The sequence below is a fragment of the Xenopus laevis genome, chromosome 3S (assembly GCF_017654675.1).
Source record: "Xenopus laevis strain J_2021 chromosome 3S, Xenopus_laevis_v10.1, whole genome shotgun sequence".
NCBI lineage: Eukaryota > Metazoa > Chordata > Amphibia > Anura > Pipidae > Xenopus > Xenopus laevis.
The window spans coordinates 47,559,622-47,582,360 of record NC_054376.1 but is presented as its reverse complement, the minus strand read 5'-3'; the positions used below and the strand labels follow the sequence as shown (position 1 = coordinate 47,582,360).

The window sequence follows — 22,739 nt, the reverse complement described above, 5'->3', positions numbered from 1 at the left end:
TACACTATAACCCATCTTACAGTATGTAACTATGTATATACAAGAGAATGCACAATATCAGAAATTTTTTGCCTGAGCTGCATGTTTACATATGTCTATACAAAAAACACAACCCATTGAAAGGAAATTAATATAATATAGACAAGCATAACAGGACTTCTGAAGATGCTGAACTGTACTGTAGCTTCACAAAAAGCCTACCTTGCCTCTCCAGTCTGAGATTCCATCTGGTTGACCCAGGCCTTGTATATATCAACTGGATCGGTTTTGATGTTTAGAGCCTTGTCATCCATAATCTCTTTCACCACAGGGGAGAGTATCTGTCTCAGGGCATTCTGTCCACGGGCACCACGATTAAAACTCACCACCATCTTTATAACTGTTGGGTTTCCAGTTACAATCTCCTGAATCTGATCGACTTTAGATCTATGGAGTCCAATGAAAATACCCATCATTATGTCACAGGGCAATGAATTCTTGTGATTGTTACTGGACATGTTACATAATTATAATATATTTAAGTGCAGTGCTGTCTAATGTTGTATATTTACAGGGGGACATATGTTACTATATATGCAACATAAACAGCCAGCCTGGGCACACACATGGCAAAGAACATCACACATTTGAGAAAGCAAAACCACAGCCTCTTTGAATATACATCCAGCAAAGCAACTGTGGACACATGCATCCCACCAGAGTCACAGAACAATAACCCTAAACACACACCACATAAACAAGACTCACAGAAGACAAAACCGATGCCCACTGACTGCAAGAAGTGTGTTTTAACATTCAGCATGTGTACTTACTAGTATGTTGCACTTCCATTACAGTGTGTGGTACACATAGGGCCAATACATCAAAATGGAAAGAGAAAACTTTCAGCAGGATCATTAAAACCTGTAGCTCCCAAGAGTTATGTTTGCAGTATATTGTGGTTGGTGTGGGAAACCTAAACCGTTTTATCTCTTTATTTTATTTCTAAGTTGATTTCCCTAAGTAGACTTACACACATAGAAAATCTTACTTTATCTCCTCTTGAAGGGCTGTCTTAAAGAGACGAAGCAGCAGGTATTCCTCCCTTTGGTTGGATGCATAATTATAAAGGGTAAAAATAACAGAGTCCATAAACTTGGTGGATTTATTCTGGGGCATTTGGAAAATAAGCTTGGCCAAGTAGGTTGGGTTTGTCTGTAATGAAAGAAAATAATACGTAGGGTATATATCTCTACTGTCAAATAAATGGTACAATGTGAAGCATACATCATCTACATAAACCTAGATGAAGTGGTGCTTCTGATATCCACATCAAATGACATGCTGTTATGAGAGGACCAGGATATCAATGTTCCTTGTAATACTCAATTCCTCCCCATGGTGTGCCAAAGCTAGCACCTTCACTCAAATTAAAATGCATGAATCTTACCCCACAATCTAAATGTTTGCTTGTTTGACTTTATAAGACAAACCTCTGAGATGCAACTCATATACACAACTGAAAGGAGATGCATTTGTTCTCACAGGAAAACAGTTACCTGCAACAAATAGAAGAGATGCTGATAAGCTTCCAATTTTTCTCTTTTTTCTTTGCTCAGGGCCTTGAGACCTCCCTTTTGCTTGTTTGACATCATCATATCTGCAAGCTGCTCCTTGTTCTTCTTTGTTAATTTCTTACTATGAGAGACGACATCCTGCAGAAAAGGCAGAGGAACTCAATTAGACAGAAACATAAGCAAACAATATTTCAGTTTTAATTTGATTATCCCGATTAAATGAGAAAAGCGAACCATGGTGGCCTTACTGTCACTAAAAATACTACATTGTTACAGTGCAACCTCAAAGCCAAAAATCCACAACTTCAGAACTCTTACCCTTTACTCATCTTGAGATGAAATCTCTTTTCTTCAAATTTGAATGGAGATGGAGCATAAGAGAGTTTATTGTATGGTGCCCTTGTATATGCAATGTACCCATATGTGGCTTCTGTCCAGTGCAAACAATCCCTCCTTAGCCAACCTTTCCTCATAACCGAGGCCTTCTATACCCTTCCTACCTCATCTTTATCAGTCTATTTGGACTCTATTCCCTTAATATCCATTTTAAAGGGGTGGTTCACCTTTCAGTTAACTTGTAGTATGTTATAGTATTGCTAATTCTAAGCATCTTTTCAATTGGTCATCATTTATTTTCTATAGTTTTTGAATTATTTGCCTTCTTCTTCTAACTCTTTCCAGCTTTCAAATGGGGGTCACTGACCCCATCTAAAAAACAAATGCTCTGTAAGGCTACGAATTTATACTTTTCATTACTCCTCTTTCTGTTCAGGCCCTCTCCTGTTCATATTCCAGTCTTTTACTCAAATCAATAAATGGTTGCTAAGGACCCTAGCAACCAGATTGCTGAAATTGCAAACTGGAGAGCTGCTGAATAAAAGCTAAATAACTCAAAAAACAGAGATAATAAAACATGAAAAACAATTGCAAATCGTCTCAGAATATCACTATCTGCATCATGCTAAAAGTTCATTTAAAGGTGAACAACTCCTTTAAGGCTTGGAGACCAAAACTGTGCTCCATATTCTAGGTGGGGGCCTTACCAGTGTCTTATAAATATATAGTGTGATGCTCTTCTCCTGTCAATCTATACCTCTTTTAATACAGGAAAATACCTTGCAATACCCTATGTATGTCCTAATCCTATAAAGAACTTAACCGGCTTTCCTGTTTTTGTATCCCAAATGCATAAACTTGATGTGTTTGGTTTACAGACCATGCAGAATTTTCAGAATATGCATATGCTTTATACCTGCAATGTAATTTTATTTTTCACAAGAAGACCAATCTTAATGTCCATAAGATTAAGGTCATTCTCCAACTGCTGATTGGATCTCAGGAGAGTCACAACTTCTTCTCGCAGCTTCATTACATCTAACTCTTCTTGGAAATCCTGATCACTTTGATCCAATAGATGGACAAATTTACGTACAACAACCATAGGTGGGTTTTCAGCATTAACTATGAAATTAAAAAGAAAATAAATTAGTAGCACAAAGATATGAATTAAAAACTTTGAAAAGCTGAACCTAATGAACATTTTTTTTTTTTCAACCTTAATCTCTATGTTTCTGTAACTATGTAATCGTAGGAAAAAATGGAAATCATTTCAAGGGATTCTGTCATGATTATTATGATAATGGTTTATATTAATAAATTACACATTGCACATAATTTATAATTTTTGTACCAACTAATTTATTAAGTTGTAGGCAGCCATCTGAGGTCATTCTGCCTGGCCATGTGCTTTCAGAAAGGCCAGCTAGCACTTCACAATGGAACTTCTTTCAGGCAAGCTATTGTTTCAAGTACTCAATGTTACTGAAGGAGCTGCAACTTGGGTTAGCAGTACTTGTTGTTCTCAATTGTACCAATAGGTGGGGCATGGGAACATTTTTAGCAATGCAGATGTCAGGGAGTTGTTACCTTCCCATTGTTATGCTGAAGGTCTGGTGGGGAGATGATTTCACTCCAACTTGCAGTGCAGCAGTGAAAAGCTACTGAAGTTATTCAGAGCACTAATCACATGACTGTGAGCACCTGGAAAACGGACAACTTATCTAGCTCCATGTCAGATTTCAAAATGAAACAAAAAAAACCTGTTTGCTCTTTTGAAAAATGGATATCAATGCAGGATTCTGGAGAGCGCTATTTACTGATGCATTTTGAAAGAAATTATTTTCCCATGACAGAATCCCTTTAAGAATATAATTTAAATTTTTAAATTCCTAAATGGTTAAATATGTTAGCTCAGCCATTAAAAGAAGAATACATTCTGTTTTGAAACTAAAATCATCATTGGATAAACCCCTAGATATGCATGTTCTTGCCTTTGCAACATTTATGTTGCACTTACTGAGGGTCTTGTAGTCATCCCGTGCTTTATTAGCACGAATGAAAGCCTGAATTTTCACAATGTCATTTATCTGAAGAGAAAGAAGGCAGTGTCAGTTAAGAACACCATACATATTGTATGAATAAATACAAATACATATGTCCATGTCCGTACATGATCCCTGAAGTATTGCAGTCTGTCTCTGTACCTCTTCCTGGCTTGATGCATTCTGGTGTAAGACTGAATCTAAGGAAAAGCACAAAGTTATCTATACACCTTTCTTCCCACTGAAACGAAAGGCAAGCTTATTTAAAGTGTCAATATCACTTTAAACCTTTGCAGAATAACACTGTGTCAGGTCTGTTACATATATCTAATAAAAATAAAAGCTACTGTGTAGCCATAACCTATTAAGTGTAATAGCATACAGGGGATTTTGTACGTGGAGGTTGCAAAATGTGAAAACCACCTTTGGGTTACAAAGAATTGAAATTGCAATGCAATTGGAAATGCAGAGGGTGGTAGCATTTTATACAAAAACTCAGTTCTGCTCGCTTAGACACAGTGATTCTGTGGTCATTAAGTAAAGGTATTTTATTTATGACATTTTGTCACCTGCCCGAAATGTGGTTTCAGGTGGGCAACAACATGTACCATGTGTAAATGCCCTTTGCTACAGAGTAGATACTTGTTACTTCTACCTGTTTCATAATCCCACTAGTAAACAGATCAAATTGTTATTATTGACAAATACAGCAAAGTTATTGGGCAGCTCAACCCAAAAACAGAATTATATTTATATATATTGGTTATTAGACGGTGGATTTGCCACAGTCTGAAGTAAATATAGAAAGTAAGTGACGCATAAGAACAATTGCAGAAGCAGAAAAACTCTTATGCCTTTCAAATGTAATGTTTGCTTACACAACATTTGGCTAACTTAAGAGGTCACTAAAGCTTCCTCACAATTTCTTGTTATATCCAATGTAAACATTTCTAGAATGTTAGTACATAATGAAGGGTTTTAGGATGGTAAATCTGACTTGACCAAAATCTCTGAACTTACAGTTTTAAAGACAAATGCACAAGTAAAATATTTGAATTTAATGAGAACTATTTCTGCATAATGATTTTTTTTTATTAATGTATGTTGGAAAGTTACTTAGAATTACAGTAGATGTTCTTTCATTAAGAAGAAAACTTTTTGGGTAGAGTTACCTTTTTTTTTTTTTAACTGAAATGTTTTATTGATTTTCCAAAGAAAATTTTCACATAGCATTGCTTGAATTTTTCAAGCATATGAACAAACATACAATGTCATAATAAAATAAAGTATATTTAAATAGAATAAAACAAATAAAAATAAAATAGAGTAGAATATGACGGCTGGGTTATACAATATAACAGATATACACACTTAGTAGAGCTAGTTTCCAATATTGAAAGTATTTATTCTACATGTTACCTTTACTGACCATTCATACATGTAGTGCTAAAAAGAGCTACGGTCATTTTGGTATGCTAGCCAAGGCAACCAGATTTGGCTGCTATGTCTATAATTTTTGCTTTTAGCATAGACAAAGTAGCCTTTTTCCAGCTGCGTGCAATGATCAGTCTTGCGGCCGTAAGGATATGTTGTGACAATCTGTGAGCTGGATTGGTAGAGTTACCTTTTTAAAGGTACCCGAAGATTCATTTTTTTTGGGGTAAACTGTAAAAACTGGAATTATGTCTTCCTACAAGAACATACAAAGCTAACTTTAAACATTTATTATTTGCTTCACTGTTAAAAATTTATCTTGGATTCGTCTCCAGGCACCAATTTTGAAGCACTGTATAAAACATAAAAGAACCACAAACAGTAGAAACAAACAGGGGAATATCATTAACATTTATTATGTGTTTTGTGCTGAAGTGCTTAAACACAGGACCTGCTTAACATGAAAGAATAGTCTGAATGTGCTTCCCACTCTAAACCTGTGGAGGCAGGAAAGGACAAAACAAAATATAATAGGTACCTTAACAACTTCATCGGAATGATCATTCAGGTATTGCAGACGATTCTTGTATGCTTTCCTCTGCTTCTGTCCTCTGTAATGGGCCTAGGCAGACAGAACAAAATAGTATTATAGTGGCAAATAAGAGTGCAATATCAAATTTTAGATCTTACTGTAGTGTGTTTTCTACTGATTCAAAGTAGTACAGGCATGGGACCAGTTATCCAGAATGCTAGGGACCTGGGGGTTTCCGGATAACGGAGATTACTGTAATTTGGATCTTCATAATTTAAGTCTAATACAAAATCTTGTAAACATTAAATAAAGCCAATAGGCTGGTTCTGCTTCCAATATGGATTAATGATATCTTAGTTTGGATCAATTACGAGATACTGTTTTATTATTACAGAGAAAAAGAAATCATTTTAAAAAATTTGGATCATTTGGATAAAACGGAGATGGCCTTTCAGTAATTTTCTGGATAACGGGTTTCCGGATAATTGATCCAATACCTGTATATAGTGTTATGAGGCAGCGCCATTTTTGTGTATTTCTATAAAAAGCCCACAGAAATCTATACACATTTGCAAACCTCAAAATATACATGGATATAGTTATCCCTTCAGTTAAAATCTTCATGCAAAATTCTCTTTACCTAGTATAAAATCCTTGAATAAATGCAGATAATTGTCATATAAATGTATGCTTATCTCTATTACCTGGATACAGTTAATAGCTGGAATTTGGTCCCTCAAGAATTTCAGTCTTGTATTGAATTTCTGGCGTATAAGATAACCACGGCACCTGGCCTGCAGCTTAGTGATTAAGGTTTCGTTGGCCAGCCACAGCTGCTCCCTGTTGTAAGCAGCAGAAACCCCAGAGATGGAAGTCTGCAAGGGAGGCAAAGTCCGCATAAAATTAGTTAAATTAGAAAAGAAAATACAAGAGGACATTTTTAAATAACAGAGAAAAAACCCAACATATTCCCAAGTATGTGTGGGATCCACAAAGGAGTTAAAGGTAAAAATCAGTTTATTTTATTTTTTTTACACAGCCCAGCAGTATTAGGTGTGGGCACTAGGCAAAACTCGCACTCAGTCCAATCTGGCAGTGACACATGGCTCTGACACGGAGGCTCTTATAATCATCTGTGGCAAAGAATTTCTTAAGCTGGCCATACAGAAAATGATTTGATAATTTTTGGTACATGTATGGCAAGCTGATGATTCTAAAAGATGTCCGCTTACTACAGATAGCAGTCATTTGTGGATTGACACAATGCAATCTGATCTCAATTTGCCCTCTACAGAAAGACACCAACATACTGAAATGTCTTCTGAGAGCCCCTGATTGGAAAAAACCTTTATCCAGGAGTACAAATGGCTAATTGTGATGCGTCTATGTAGGTTTTAATAACGGAAACAAAATGCTGGTAAGCTAGACCAAGAGGATTAAATGAACATTCTTATTTCCCTTCCTAAACTTATCTCCACGAGAGACATTGCCTATAATATTGTTAGTTTCCTGTAGGAAATTAATAAAGGCTTAATGCCTACCACTGTCCCCACAAACTGATCACAACAGTAGTATAAGTCTCATATTAGGCTTTCTGCATATGAAAGGAGAGTATTTCATTCAGATGCACCAGCAGAGTGAAGAATACATCTGGAGAGTATCACAATAAGGCTTTGTTTTTTGTTTGTTTTTTATATCTAGGGTAATACATTATCTAACAGTTCAGCCACTGAAACAAATCAGTTTAGCATATCACAGTATAAGTGATATTTCCCATTACCTGAATCTCTTCCTTTGACAGCTGTGTGTTATTCTGTAGGAATCCTTGGGGCTCCACCCATCCTCCTTCATTGTTGTTTAAATTAAAATAATAAAGGTATCCCCCTTTCACCCAGTGCTGCACCCACTCACTTCCGTTGTCCCCTACAAGGAATGCCGAGAGACATGTAAGATGAAGGATGGGTTTCATTAAATGCAATTCATAGCTATTAGCTCAATTTAATAGCTGGTTTTCCTTATGCCAGAAACATTATAGGTAATAGAAGCAACATATGACAAGCATAAAGAAGGAGAAATCTGACTTGCAGAACATATTGCTCTGTCAAATGTTAGTATTGGTATTGAGATATATCGGCTACACTCTGCCCTGAAAACCAATCTGATTTATAACGGAAAACATAACTGAAAAAAGAGTAATGATGGCAACAGCATTTCATTAAATTCATCAGTCAATTTCTTATATTGCATGGCCACATTCGGCACCCTACCTGCTTCGATTTTCTTCTTCTTAACCTCTGCCAGTTCATTTTGGTAAGCCTGTGCACATTCACCAGTCACTCCATAAAGCCCAACATCTGGGGTCCGCAGTGTGTTCAGGGTATGGGCAGTGTCACCATTCCTTACAGCTTCATTAACAGCCAGGATGCCAATAGAGACTGTGTTCATAAAGTAAATTATGAAGACAAGTGTCAGCAAGCACTAACTGGCAAGCAGCCATGATGAAACATCAGCATTATTGGAACTATTAAAGAAGTAGTAAATCAGATATGTTTGTAGACACCAGAGCAGAAAAGAATCCAACTGCTAAATAAAAGATCTCATTTTCTGATACCATTGAGGTTTTAACATACAAGAAAATGCTCCAGGCTTTTCTGGAAGCAGACATCAATTTCCACATAATTTCTCTGGGCAGCAGCAGCAGCAGTGGGGTTAAAGAACACTGACTCGTTTTCATTGGGATTATGGCCAATCTCCAGTGGTTTACTCAAAGCAATGTTACAGCCCATCTTTTTCTGTAAGTGCAGTAAGGAGTGTCATCTGATATCACTACTCATGTAAGTGTTTATAAAAGTTAAGTAAACTTACATATAAATAATGGTAGTATTTTTCTTTTCAGTATATTAGGGGGCAGATTTATCAAACGTTGACCCTTTAAAGGAGAACTTAAGCTTAACTAAAGAAGTAAGCTACAAATGTTGTACATTATGTTTTGGGTTAGCCCAAGGCAACCACAACCCTTTACCAGGGAAGATCTGTGTCTCCAAAGATGCCCCAGTAGCTCCCCATCTTCTTTTCTGCTGATTCACTGCACATGCTCTGTGCTGCTGTCACTTACTGAGCTTAGGGACCCACTCACAATATACAGTACACATAGAATAGAAATATCACAATATAAGGCTGATTAGTAATTAATACAGATAATTACTACATGGCAGCACAGAAACCAGTGCAATTAGCATCAGAATTGAATAATCAGCCCTGTAGCATCATCTTATATTACAGACCAACCTCATTTTCTGCTTGATAATTTGTAACCACCCCTAAGCTTCTCAACAGCTGCTCAGAGCCCACTGAGCATGCAAGTGTCGCAGACATTTTCCAAGATGTTGACCCCCTGTGACAAGTTTGAAGTCCTGGATCATTGTTGCTATTGAGAAGCTGACACTTAGGCTGATGCAATAAGTTCAGTAAATAAAATATGGCATTTGTAGCCATTTTCATTTTTAGGGTTTAGTTCTCCTTTATGAATTCAAATTTGACTATTTGCCACCTAAAACCTGCCGAATTTATGTATAAGTCAATGGGAGGCGTCCAGTGACCAATTTGACGATGTTAGTAGTCTTCTTGACATTTGAGTTTTTTTTTGAGAAAAAACTCGATTCAAGTTTGGTCGAATTTGATTCTAGTTTTCGGGTCGGTAAAATTTGTCAGAGTTTTAGATATTTGATTTTTTAAATAAATAGCCCCCAATCGAATTTCGACTAAAATCAAATTCAGTAGCGTTAAAAAAACTCACATGAATTGTGGAATTCGACCCTTGATAAATCTGCCTCCCTGTCTTTATATATATATATATATATATATATATATATATATATATATATATATATATATATATATATATATATATATTTATTTATATATATATATATATATATATATATATATATATATATATATATATATATATATATATATATATATTTATTTATATATATATATATATATATATATATATATATATATATATATATATATAAATATATATATATATATATATATATATATATATATATATATATATATATATATATATATATATATATATATATATATATATATATATATATATGTATGTATATGATCAAAACATCTGGTAAAGACGGCATGTAGAATCATTTTATGTCTGAGATGTAAATACGCACTGGGAGGTCAAGAAAAATTTTTTTATGCATCAGTAATTCTAAAACATGACTGTGACTTTTTATAAAAGAAACAAGGACTCATTTACAAATGTATGGTGCGGTGCAAAGCAAAATAATGCCACTCACACAGGTTATTGTGTCAAGCAGGGCCGCTTTGCCAATGAGGGGAGTTGAGGCTCTCTCCTCAGGCGGCAAAAATTCTGCTCCTGGTACTTTAAGAGCCCAATTTCCAGTTTTCAAACGGGAAATTCGCCTCTTCTAGCGCAGTTAGGCTCTCTGCGCTAGCGTACTGGCCCTCTCAGCAACTTCTGCCCCACAATATCCAGGAACTGTGGATTTCTGAATAATGGATCTTTCTGCGATTTGGATCTTTATGCCTTAAAGGGCAACTAAAGTCTAAAATAGAATAATGTTAGAAATGCTGTATTATGTATACTAAATATAAACATGAACTTACTGCACCAGCAGCCTAATAAGACAAATGATTTATGCTTTCAAAGTTGGCGCAGGGGGCTGTCATCTTGTAACTTTGTTAGACATTTCTGCAATATCAAGACTCGCACATGCTCAGTGTGGTATGGGCTTCAGTTGGGAGGTTAAGCTTAGGGATCGTCATAAATTATCAAAACAGCACAAGTCAAATAATATCTGCCATAGAAGCCAATACAGCAAGACTGATTAATAATCATAATATAGAGACTGCACTGCGTCTCTGGATACAAATCTCTACAGGGAATCCAACAATGCTGCTCGAGTTCTGGGAAGTAAGGTGGAGGGGCTCCCCCTGCCATTTGAAAGTATGATCGTTTACCTGCACAGCAGTTGGGGACCATCTGACAATTCCTATCCACAGCAGTAAAAGAAGGGGGAATTGCACTGCATACAGTCAGGTTTATGATAAAAACTGTAGACATCTTTTAATTAAAGTATATTGGAGATAGATTTCTTTTTCATTAAAGAAAGTAAAAATGGGATTTTATATTTTTGCCTTTACATGCCCTTTAAGTCTGCTAGAATATTGTGTAAACATTAAATAAACCCAATAGGCTGGTTTTGCTTCTAATAAGGATTAATTATAACTTAGATTTGATTTAGTGCATGGCACTGTTTTATTATTACAGTGAAAAATAAAAAAATAAATTTATTCAAAAATTAGATTTTTTTGATAAAATGGAGTATATGGGAGGCACCCTTTCTGAATAACGGGTTTCCAGATAACGGATCCCAAATCTGTACTAAGTGCAATAATTATTCACAATCATATGTGGTTTTACGGACACATACATTTCTGTGCTTCCTCTGTTTCTTTGTTTGAGCGGAAAATGCCGTCCTGGATCTCATCAAGCCACAGCACAGCAGATTCATCTTTTGTTTCCTAGCAAGAGAAATGACAGAATAATCTAATACAATTTCTACCTACAAGTATATTCAAGGTTGATGCCTACCGCACTAACCGTTAATTTTAAAAAAGCAATAATTCTTTATGTGTACACCAGAGGGTGCTATATTCACGCAAGCATTTCCTGATGCAGCTGTAACTAGGCAAAAAAAGCAGTTTTCCTGTTCTTTTCTAAATGGCGATGATGACTGTAAAATACGGAGACTTCCAGGAACAGTTTATTGTAAACAGCAAAAATATCAAAAAGTAAAGCGGGAATAAAAGCTTTAAGAGTTTATGCAAATGTGGCTACAAAGCCCATGAAGTAAGTGCTTGTGCCAGTGCTAGTTATTGCCACAGGAGCTTGGTAAATGTGTATGGTGGGTTTTACAGGCTACTATTACCTGACAATCTCTGTTAAAGAGTGTTTGTCATACGATTTACATTAGTGTGTGTAAAGGGCTGATTTGGAGCTATCCATTACACTCCCTATGAAAAACATTTGCCTCTCTGCAAAATAGGTCCGAATTGGCATTGCAAATTACAATTCAATAACTTGTAAAAAAAATTGCATCCCAAACAGAGTTTAGAAAATCTAGGTTAAAACACACATATTTGGGTTAAGAAAATCCTAGTTCTATGTATGGATTAAAATAGTGAACACCATCCATTCTCCCCTGCACATTTAGAGAGAAATAAAACCAGTCCTTACAGACCTAAAGAGTAACATATATTCAGGTCAGTATTAAATGTTGCCTTGGAGAGCTAACTGAAACTCAAGAACTTTGTATAAAAGCCCTCAGTGAAAGAGCTTTCCCTATAACTGTGCTCCCTTTGTGTCCAACAGTCTCAGGGACTAGCAGCTTCTTCCAATAAATTCGACCCACGTCAAGAAGCAGCAAAGTCGTTTTGGGGGGAGAAATTCTACACATGTAATTTACACATCAGGAGCATTGGTCACTGAACGTCTGGCTCTTAAAAGAAACTCTTTCTTTCTTGTCAACAATTGAAAGGGACAACCTGTGCTTTGTAGACGTTGAATAAATGGGAAAAGGTTGGCTCATTTTGGGGCAAATAAACATTTGACTATATACCTTTAAGTGGCCAGAGGGTAACTGCATGGGTAGGTAAAAATGTATGTTCAGCACAAGCCGTATTCATTGCGTTAATGATTATACACTGTCCCTTTAGGATACTGGCACACTGGGAGATTTGTCGTGCCAATACCCTTAAGCTGTTATTGCTACAATAAGTGGCTCGACCATTAATTCAAGAGTGCTGACAGTAGGTTCTTCAGATCTTCAATTGAATTCAAAGTTAAACAAATCAGATTGCAAATCCCTGGCACAGAAATATTCCACAATATAAATATTCCAACATAAATCTTCCACAACAGCAAAGGGTACATAAACAATACCAGTTATTTGGTACATTTCAAATGAATACAATTATGGCAAATATGAAGGATAAAACTCCATTCAGATTGCCGAATGTTTTTTTGTTTTTTTTTAACATCCATCTAGATGTTGAAAAATATCTAAAATTGGTCTGTTGGGTTGTTAGATGCTCATTGTGACTAAATAAGGCAATTTTTCCTCAGGGAAATTACCAGGCCAACCTCTATGATTACAGAAAAGAAATTGTTATTTCACAGCAGCTCAGCAGCAAGAGGAAATGCTTGGACAAATACTCAGATCCTGTACAAATTCACTTACTCCTTTACTGAAGCCAATAATGTGCAAGCTGAAAAAATGTAACCCTTGTACATTTACTAACCAAGACTGGGTCCTCTCTAATCCAGTCCTAAGGGAACTCTCATATAATACCATGTCACTCAAAAGACTGTGAGGATGATTACTATTTACATTTTTTTTTAAAAACACAAAAATACATAAATTAGGAATTATTCCTCACTCATCACTATCACAGCCAACACCTACCCTGGAGCATCGCTAATTACATTACTATAATATTTACAGGGTTTTTTCAAAATGTTATTTTGCATATAAATAAATGTCCTGTGTGTTCTCATGAAAAGACCTTGTGTGTTTGTTGTAGCAAAATCAGCGTGCATGCTACATATTTGTGCACTGCCTCCACTACTGTAATGCAATGTTTTATCTTAGAAATATTAAAAAAAATTTTTTTTACAATACAGTTTTGATTCATAAGCCAAGTGCACTTGGCTTTACTAGATTTGCAGTTAGCTCTCAGAGAAGAATAGGCTTCACAGTATGAGAACACTTCAAATCGGGCATCCCCAACCTTTTTTGCCCGTGAGCAACATTCAGATGTAAAAAGAATTGGGGAGCAACGCAAGCATGAAAAATTCAAAATTGAATATAAAAAAATCTGTTTGCTCTTTTGAGAAATGGATTTCAGTGCAGAATTCTGCTGGAGTAGCACTATTAACTGATGCATTTGAAAAAAAACATGTTTTCCGATGACAGGATCCATTTGACTTAAACCTTTTTTCCTTTCTTATTTCTGTGAGGAGAAGTCACATGATTTAAAGAATTAGATTCAGCCAGGGACTTGGATTCATCTGAATCCTGCTAAATGACATTTTTTCCCCTTTCTTATTTGTGTGATGAAAGGCCACATGATTTTAAGGATTCAGTTCATCCAGGAACTTGGATTCGTCTGAATCCTGCCAAAAAAGGTTGAATACTGTCTGAATCACAAACTAAACCCAGTATTTTTTAAAAATTGCATAATTTTAAACCTGCAATAGTGCAGGTTCCATTGCCCTTTCTTTTTCAATAATGTTAACAATGTATTTGAAACAGGATCCTTGAATTATAATTCACTGTTGCTCTGCACTGATAAAAATTGTGTGTTTGCTTCAGAAACGCTACTTACAGTTTATATAAACAAGCTGCTGTGTAGTCATGGAGGCAGTCATTCCATGCTGAAAAAGGAGAAAAAGCAGAGGTTTACAAAGCAGATAACAGATAAGCTCTGTAGAATACAAGATACAATGGTATTCTACAGAACGATTCCGTTATCTACTATGTAACCTGTTTATTTTTTTTATTTTTAGACGGAATGGCTGCCCCATTGGCTAAATATCAGCTTCTTTATATAAACTATAGTAGTCTTTCTGAAGTAAACGCACCAATTTTACTAATGCAGGACAACACTATATTATATTTTAGTTACATTAAAACTTCTGTGTAAGTGTAAGCTTCTGTCCATCCCTAGTGGGAATGGCTTTATTCAAAAGAAAACATGTTAATTTAATACAAAAAAGTTTGAAATAAACTAAAACTGTTAACTCTATCACGTCTCATATACATACCTGTGCCTTCTCCCTTTTTGCACGAACCAATGTATCTTGGTAATGCTGAGCAACATTAGGTTGAACACTTTCTAATTTGGCAGCTGGGAGCTGTAAAGCTTGCAAGGTCTTCTGTGCATCCCCTTCATCTAAAGCTTCATTAATAAGCTCAATTGCCATGATCCCTTTTAAAAGATAAGTCAAGCAGATATAAAGTCACAGAACAGCCCCTTGAAGATGAAATACAATGAGAAGCTTCCAATAATTCAATAATCCAAATTATGTTATATCATAGTCTGGTTTCCTGACCAGGCTATGATATGGAAAGCAAGAAATGCATATATATACCGTATATACTCGAGTATAAGCCGTCCCGAGTATAAGCCAAGGTACCTAATTTTATCTCCAAAAACTGGGAAAGCTTATTGACTCGAGTATAAGCCGACGGTGAGAAATGCAGCAGCTTTTGGTAAGGTTCAATCAAAAAATTGAGGGTTTCTGCTCCCATTGGAGGTGCCGGCGTCTCGTTTTTGGATGCCAGCGACCATTCTTGGACGCCGACGAATATTCTTGGAGACTATTCTTGGATGCCGGCGACTATTCTTAGACACCGGCGACCGTTTTTGCGCTTGACCCGAGTATAAGCCGAGGTAGAGTTTATAAGCATATTTTGGGGGCTGAAAAACTCGGCTTATACTCGAGTATATACGGTATATGAAAATTATAGACTTACTTTTACAAATACACACACACACAATCAATGATTACAAATGCATTTGAACCTCAACAACAGGTCATTTTCTGGAGGTGACAACTTGGAATGTATGGAAAGAAGGAATTTTCTTTTTAGTAATAAAATATCAGTCTACTTGGATCAAACTACACTGCCCTGTTAGTTATATGATAGTCTACATAATATTTGCACATTAGTAATAGACTACACTGTGCTTATTGTGCTCAAAAAACATTTCCTCTGTACAGCCCCAAAGGACTTACATAAATGACATAATACAATTGTTTAAGTTCTCTGCCTTGTAAAGGGTCATGTCCGTCACACTGTTAGTATAAACACATGGACTGAAGCCAAGCATTTAAGAGTATTGGCTATGTCTCAGGACATGTTTTGAAAAGTTAAAAAAACACAATTAGCAAGGAGCTTGATGCAAAATAGCTGTTGTTTAGCGAAGGTCTCTTGTTGATTATTATTTTCCCAGGTTTTAGATATGGGGGTTTTTCTTGTCTTTAAATAGGTCTGAAGAAATGTTTTGAAAAACAAACTTTCATTTGTGTGTATAGACTGTCTTTTTCCCCACCTTAACTGAAATTTGAATATTCGTTTACAATTAATTACATTTAAACATTTTAAGTTTTAATAAAACTGATGCTAATTAATTTCAGTAGTTGTGACTATAGCAACCAATTAAATCCTATGCATAATTTAATCTATTGTCAACATTTATTTTAGCAAAGTTTAAAATGAATATAACTATATAAATGTTTTCAGGTGTGCCCTTCAGATAAACCCCTGAAAAATAATATGTAAATAACTTACTTGCATGCTCCTCTTGCACAGTCAGATTAACTTGTGTCACACATCCTTGGATATCGTTCCATGTGATAAACTCAATTCCTTCTTCCCGTGCTTGCTGTTTCATCCTAATTAATTCATCAATATACCTACAAAAAGAACGGTGTGTTTAAATAAGTAATTCGGAGTACCTTTACCTTCATGCATCCCTTTTGCAGCATGGAAGTAGCTATTTAATAAGAACATAGCTCATATAAAACATAGTTCATATAAAATTGGCACATAAAGTACTAAGTTGCCATGCTAGAGAATTCCTGCACACTGCTATATTCTTTGAGCATAAAGAAGTTAGGGAATTGCACTGTGTTCATATAAATGTCTATACAATGCTTGTACAAACCTCTGAAGGTTCTCATCATCTACATCCATTAACCCAGTAACTGGAATAATCAGATGTTTCTTGATTGTGCCAACATCTCCTGCATCCAAAGCCCTATTAATAAGAGCCACTGAAGAAAGTATTTCCACAGCAACCAAGAGCTCTGGATGAGTTAAATTTCCCTGTGAGTAAATAAAACAATATCAGTGTATCTAAACAGATTTAACAGTTACATATTTAAACAGACAATCAGCAAGGTAAAGGTGACTAATGAGCCATATAAGTTATATATACATAGTTTAAATTCACTCTAAAATCCAAGTTTGCTTTGCTAAACAGGAATTTAAAGCTCCATAAATATATTTGCTTGTTTAGTCAATGGTATAACCTACCTCTGGGCTTTGTTGCTGTAATGTTGCCAATTCATTTTGGTACAGACTTCCAGCAAAGGGGTACACCTCTGGTAGTTGGGCATCAGGGTTCATCAGCTCCTTCACAGTTTCTTCAACAACACCTTTCCTTATTGCATTATTTATCCTGGTCACTGCAGTTAGCTCTGAAGAAAACAATTAAATAAGAAGGTAGCTGTATTAAACGTGATACTTATTGTAATAAATGACTAATGTACTGAAAAAAAACAAGCAGGGAAAAAATCAATGAGGCTAAATAGAGTCCACAGATCGATCACTAAGGATCAAATGCTAGTCAGTTGCTCCCTACTTAGTTGGGATGATGGCAAATTGTGCCTGTGACTCTCCTAGCATTTACCCTCACTGTTTCACCTTGCTCAGTTTGGTACCAAATGCCAAAGAAGAAATAATTGCATTAGATGCCCTATACAAAGATCTGAATGTTTTTAAAACCAGCCGGTAAACGGTCATTAAGATGTGATGCTGGAAATGAAGAAGATAGAAGAGTAGGCTCATTATCCATGACAACAGCCCTCTAGGGAGGGATGGAGAGAGGTGCCAGGCCTGTTAGACCCTAAAAATTTTTACCTACACAGTAAATAATGCATTAAGGAAAGATCTTCCATTTTGTTTACAGCTATGTAAACTGCTAAAGTCAATTAGTTTTGAAGTTAGTCTACCATTTAGAGTATTACAGAAATTTGTCACTTGAAAAGCTACAGAAAATTTATTTGAGGTTTTTCACCACACTTTTTTCAGTTCAGTTGTTTTCAGATAGTTCACCAGAAATAAAGGCTTTTTTTCCCATTTACTTACTAAAGTTTCATTATGATTCAATTGTCTTTCAAAAGCAGCTCTGTGAAGGGAGTTGACAACACTCTAACTGATCTAAATTGATACATTTAATTATTAGTACATTTCTTATATTTGACCCTGTTGAGTAGAACCCCTTCGTTTCATTACAGGTAGCTGTTAGAGTTGATACAATAGTTGCTAATATTCTGCAGATGCTGCTGAGAAATGTATCAACTAATGTAGCAACTAAATGTATCAAACTGACAGTTCAGATTTTGCACCTGAGGTCATGAGCTGCCAGACTGAAACACTCAACTTTAAACTTCATTTTTGGAATGGTAGAAAAATAAAAGTTGGAAAATAATTTAAAAAAGTTTGTATTTGTGGCGAACAATCACAAAACAACTCAACTGAAAAAAGTGTACAACCCTTTTAAATATTGGCTTCTGATACTGTGCTGTAAGATGATTCAAGTATGCTAGAAGAAATGGAATCTGTTTACACTAAAATGTGGTCAATGAAAGTGAACAGTACTCTTATCAAATTTCTTTTCTTAATTTCCCAACATTGTTTTGGCACAATGCATTGGAAAACCTGTTTTGCGCAATTTGTGTTGGTGGAGATGGCTTCAGTAGCAAAAAGTTACGAAACACGCATATAAATCAAGTACACTTTCCTCTTAGCCATCCAGTTACTATATAATACTTGGATAGACTCAAACAGGTATAGGATCTAAAATTATCATGTAGAAAAGAAGTTGGGGAGCACCTCCCATCAAACGAGAAAAACAGTAGATGTTGCGCAGGGTCAAGTGGTAATTCAAAAGAGAACAAGAAAGAGAAAGAACTGACCCATGTATTTGCAACCTCCCATAAACTCGTATTTATACACCATAATGGTGTATAAATACGAGCTTGTGGACATGCTTTGATTGGAGGGTGCAAATACATGGGTCAGTTCTTTCTTGTTCTCTTCTAAAATTATCATGGGCCACCACAAATGCAAGCGATAGTTACTTACTTCTTTGATACTTCTGTGCTGCACTGTTTCCTGCATCAACCCCGGCCTGCAACTCCTCTTTCTGTAGGAGTTCATTCAATCCACTCTATCAAAGATACAAATATGTTAGTTTAAAGGTGAAAATGTGAACAAAGTAGGTTTATGACACAAAATACATAGTTATAGTGATATGTGGCAATAGGGAGGAATGTGAATATACACACACATAGCCAATATTTGTTCCTACACACTAACTTCACATTCTTATTCAAACCTGCAAAATAACACCTTTGGCAGCACCCAACTAACACAAATATTATTTGTTATTTACTAATAGCTATTTATGAAATATATTGATAAACAACCTCTTAGTGGAAGAGCTTAGTAGAAGCCATTTAAAAAAAACAACTTTATATGTACCAGCTGAAAAGTGTTAAGTAGCATCCCTGCATGTGCCATCATAACATACTAACTTTTTTTTCATTTTGCACCTAGCTTCATAAGTTACTGAACACTGTTGCCCAAGACATTGCAGAGGCTGAGATAATATGCTTTCCCATGTGCTTAAGAAATAGCACAGTGTAAACACAGTGTTATTAAAACAGTAAGAATGGAACATTTACTCATATAAAAACGCACACCCAAATTCCTGCTCTTAACACACAGTCTTCCGTATTGCGTGTGTCTATTTATAACTCCAAACATACTAGAGCGCCATATGTGTGTTTGTGTGTGTGTGACACACCCTTCTGCATGCTGTGGGAATAACAGACATGCTCGGTATGACACAGATGCACTGAGAGTACAAGGATTGAATGGCTGCAGACCGACACATCCACTGTAAATAGAAGAGCACATTATGCTTTTGCATGCCTAACAAATGTGACGTGTCAGTGACTGCATTGAGGGACTTAAGCATCAAAAGAGTTTGAAAAAACATACCATGTGTTCATGAGACTCAGTTAAAAGAATGTTTATTCTGCCTGCATACACCTGGCACAAATGCCTTTAGGTAAGAATGGACTTCATGGCTTTAGAAGAAACACTGAACAATGCAGCGCAGTCTGTGTACAAACACTACACAGGAAATTACACTCATACTTGCTCTGTTTCTAAACGCATAACTTTACCCCTAAATATGCTGTTATGTCATTCAGATCTGTATGCAATGCCAGAAAAAAAAATTGTATTTCAATGAAAGCTTGATGAATAGCATGACCTTGTTCCCTAAAAAAACGATTTTCTGTAGTGGTATCCTAAACATATTATTATAAGATATTTTAGATTTTAGAACAGATATAAGAAGCCCTGAGAAAAATGTTTTTTAAAAAAAAAACATTCCCGGCACTTTAAATACTTTGTAGAGCCAACCTCCCCAGAATTTAAAGGAGAATAAAAAAACTAAAAAAAACTACCCCTTTTAACCAAACGTGTATGCAGAGCAGCTTGATGCATTTGTAGTTTCCACATTTGGTCATGTGGAGGTCAGGTTTCCTGGTGGTGAATGCCAAACTGGAGTATGCAAACCAGAAATGGGTAGGCCTCCAGTGTGCACTACTAGCAAGCCTAGTCACTGGGTGTAGCATTGCCAAACTGGCAGCTGCCACACCTGCTGCACTACATTTGCCCAACAAGTAAAGGAGAGTGTAGTTGATGTGCTTGGGAAGGGACAGGGGTACCCAAGGGTGGTGGTTTCATTCCCCTGTAAGCCTCAAGTGAACGGAGAACAGGACTTTGACTGGACCAATGCAGGACATTCATGGTTTTGTTCTTGAGCTGCTCCAATATTATTTTGTCCATTGCAAGATGGTGGGTTAGTACAGACCCCCTGATAACTAAATACAGGCCAAAATCCCTTCGTTAATTCATTGTTTCCTCAGCAGCTCGAGTCAAAATGCCTAGTTAATCTAGCTAGTAGGAAATTATATACATTCAAGCATTTTTCTTTCTCTTTCCTGTTTTTATCGTCCTCTTAAGTTCAATAATCATGTTCAAATAAGTCACTTTTGTTGAGGTTTCAGTTGTCCCCTAAAAGAAACCACTGAAGGACGCCAATTTGTTTGTTTTGGCTGAAAAAAAAAAGCCTGGGTACAGGTATTGGACCAATTATCCAAAATCCTCGAGACCCAGGGCTTTCCGGATAACAGCCCTTTCTGTAATTTGAATCTTCATGCCTTATGTTTACTAGAAAAGCATGTAAACATTAAATAAACCCAATGGGCTGGTTTGCTTCCAGTAAGGAATAATTATTTGAAAGCTACTCTGCCAGCTAATCTCCAGGAATCCCTTGCAGCCACCCTGAAAGGTGAAAATGAGCAGTGCCTAAAATGTGGCACCCCACTGTAAATTAATGAAGTGGGTAAAAATACTAATCAAGGTGACTAGTGTCTATATTCTGTATAAACCAATATCAGTTGAATAAAATTAAGATTAATTAGATAACTAAACTAGATAAATATCATATTTATAAACCAAGGGAATTTTTAATGGAATCCATGCCCCCTTATTAGGTGCCCCAGTGATTACTCTTTTTTTATTAATATGTAAAGGAAGGTACAAATAAGTTATGCCCTTTAACTTCTCTATGCATTAGGGCAGTGGCACAAGATTTGTTGTCCGTGATTTTTAAGACACAGCTGCAGGAGACAAATCTCCCGTAAATGGCTCTCCATTGGCAGTAATTGAAAATGCTGGTGGTATGCCCAACTGATCCCTAAATCGCCTGAAGATGGCTCGAGAGGAAACTTCAGGCGATTTAGTGATCAGTTGGACATACCGTCAGCGATTCCTATTACCGGCAACGGAGAGGCATTTTTGGGAGATTTGTTGCTCGATGCCTTGTCTAAAAATTGCGGGTGACAAATCTTCCTGTGTGCCCCTGCCCTTAAGGTATAAAGGGGTCATAAGAAGGTATACCTCTTACCTCAGATAAAGACTGAATGGATTATCTCAAAATAGAGATAAGAAGTTCAACCCACAATAATACAGCACCCAATACATAACAGCCCTTTATCTCCCTTATAAAGATAAAAAAAACTACAGTGTTAACATGCAAATTGAGAATTTTATCAGAACTCTCACCTCTTGCTTTTGTTGTTTCTCAGCCTGCAGTGTTTTCAAGTACCATTCAGCATTTTCATGTTGTAACATCCGCAAAGCAAGGGAAGGTGAACTCAGAGCCTCAAACAGAATGTGCGGGTCCCCAGTTTCTAATGCCCGGTCAACATTTTCTACGCCAACTTGCACTAAACATAAAAGGGACAAGGCATATTTAGAAGTATTGCTAGTCTACCATTTATGTTATTTAATGCAGACAATGTATAAATATGTAGTTTAGTTATTAAACAAAACATTCACTCTCTGTGTATCTTTACTGAAAAATTGGGGTGCACAGTGATGGGGAATGTTTGCCACAGCACTAGTAACTCTAATGTCCCATCCCAAGGAACCGCAGTGCACAGAAGTGATGGATCTATTGGAGTGCATGCCATAGGAAATAAGAGGGCGAGTCTAGTTGTTCATGGGGTGCTAACCCAAATAGCATAGGACAGATGGGTACTCTAGGCTGCCTCATTTAGTTCTAATGTTAAAGTTGAACTTTAAAGATAATAATTCAGAAGGCCTTAAAGAGGTGGTTCAAATACAAATAGCCTACCTAAGCTACCTACCCTAGCTAAGCTAAGGTTAAATGCCTCTTAACTGCATATATTTTGATCACAGGTAAACAAGTTAGGGATTTACCTTGACGTGGTATGGTGGCTTATCAACTTTATGATCATAACTTTATAACAAAAAACCCTGTTTTTCTTTTCGTTTTTTAAATACATGCACTTGCATATTTATTGAATCATTTAGACAGGGG

The 22,739-nt window shown here is 36.2% G+C and overlaps 1 protein-coding gene across 1 annotated transcript in view; it reads right to left on the bottom strand.

Moving 5' to 3' along the window:
* The window catches only part of LOC445857 (ras GTPase-activating-like protein IQGAP1), an 81,600-nt gene that overhangs the window by 17,121 nt on the left and 41,740 nt on the right, over positions 1-22,739 (bottom strand). Inside the window, exons 10-26 of the mRNA XM_018255372.2 lie at positions 21,959-22,122; positions 18,899-18,983; positions 17,066-17,229; positions 16,695-16,855; positions 16,319-16,443; positions 14,788-14,951; positions 11,393-11,483; positions 8,171-8,338; positions 7,684-7,826; positions 6,608-6,778; positions 5,910-5,993; positions 4,066-4,137; positions 3,913-3,982; positions 2,809-3,017; positions 1,539-1,694; positions 1,031-1,194; positions 202-426 (exon numbers count right to left, since the gene is read on the bottom strand). Of these exons, the coding sequence (XP_018110861.1) occupies positions 202-426; positions 1,031-1,194; positions 1,539-1,694; positions 2,809-3,017; positions 3,913-3,982; positions 4,066-4,137; positions 5,910-5,993; positions 6,608-6,778; positions 7,684-7,826; positions 8,171-8,338; positions 11,393-11,483; positions 14,788-14,951; positions 16,319-16,443; positions 16,695-16,855; positions 17,066-17,229; positions 18,899-18,983; positions 21,959-22,122 (2,416 nt within the window). The remainder of the gene's footprint in view (positions 1-201; positions 427-1,030; positions 1,195-1,538; positions 1,695-2,808; positions 3,018-3,912; positions 3,983-4,065; positions 4,138-5,909; positions 5,994-6,607; positions 6,779-7,683; positions 7,827-8,170; positions 8,339-11,392; positions 11,484-14,787; positions 14,952-16,318; positions 16,444-16,694; positions 16,856-17,065; positions 17,230-18,898; positions 18,984-21,958; positions 22,123-22,739) is intronic.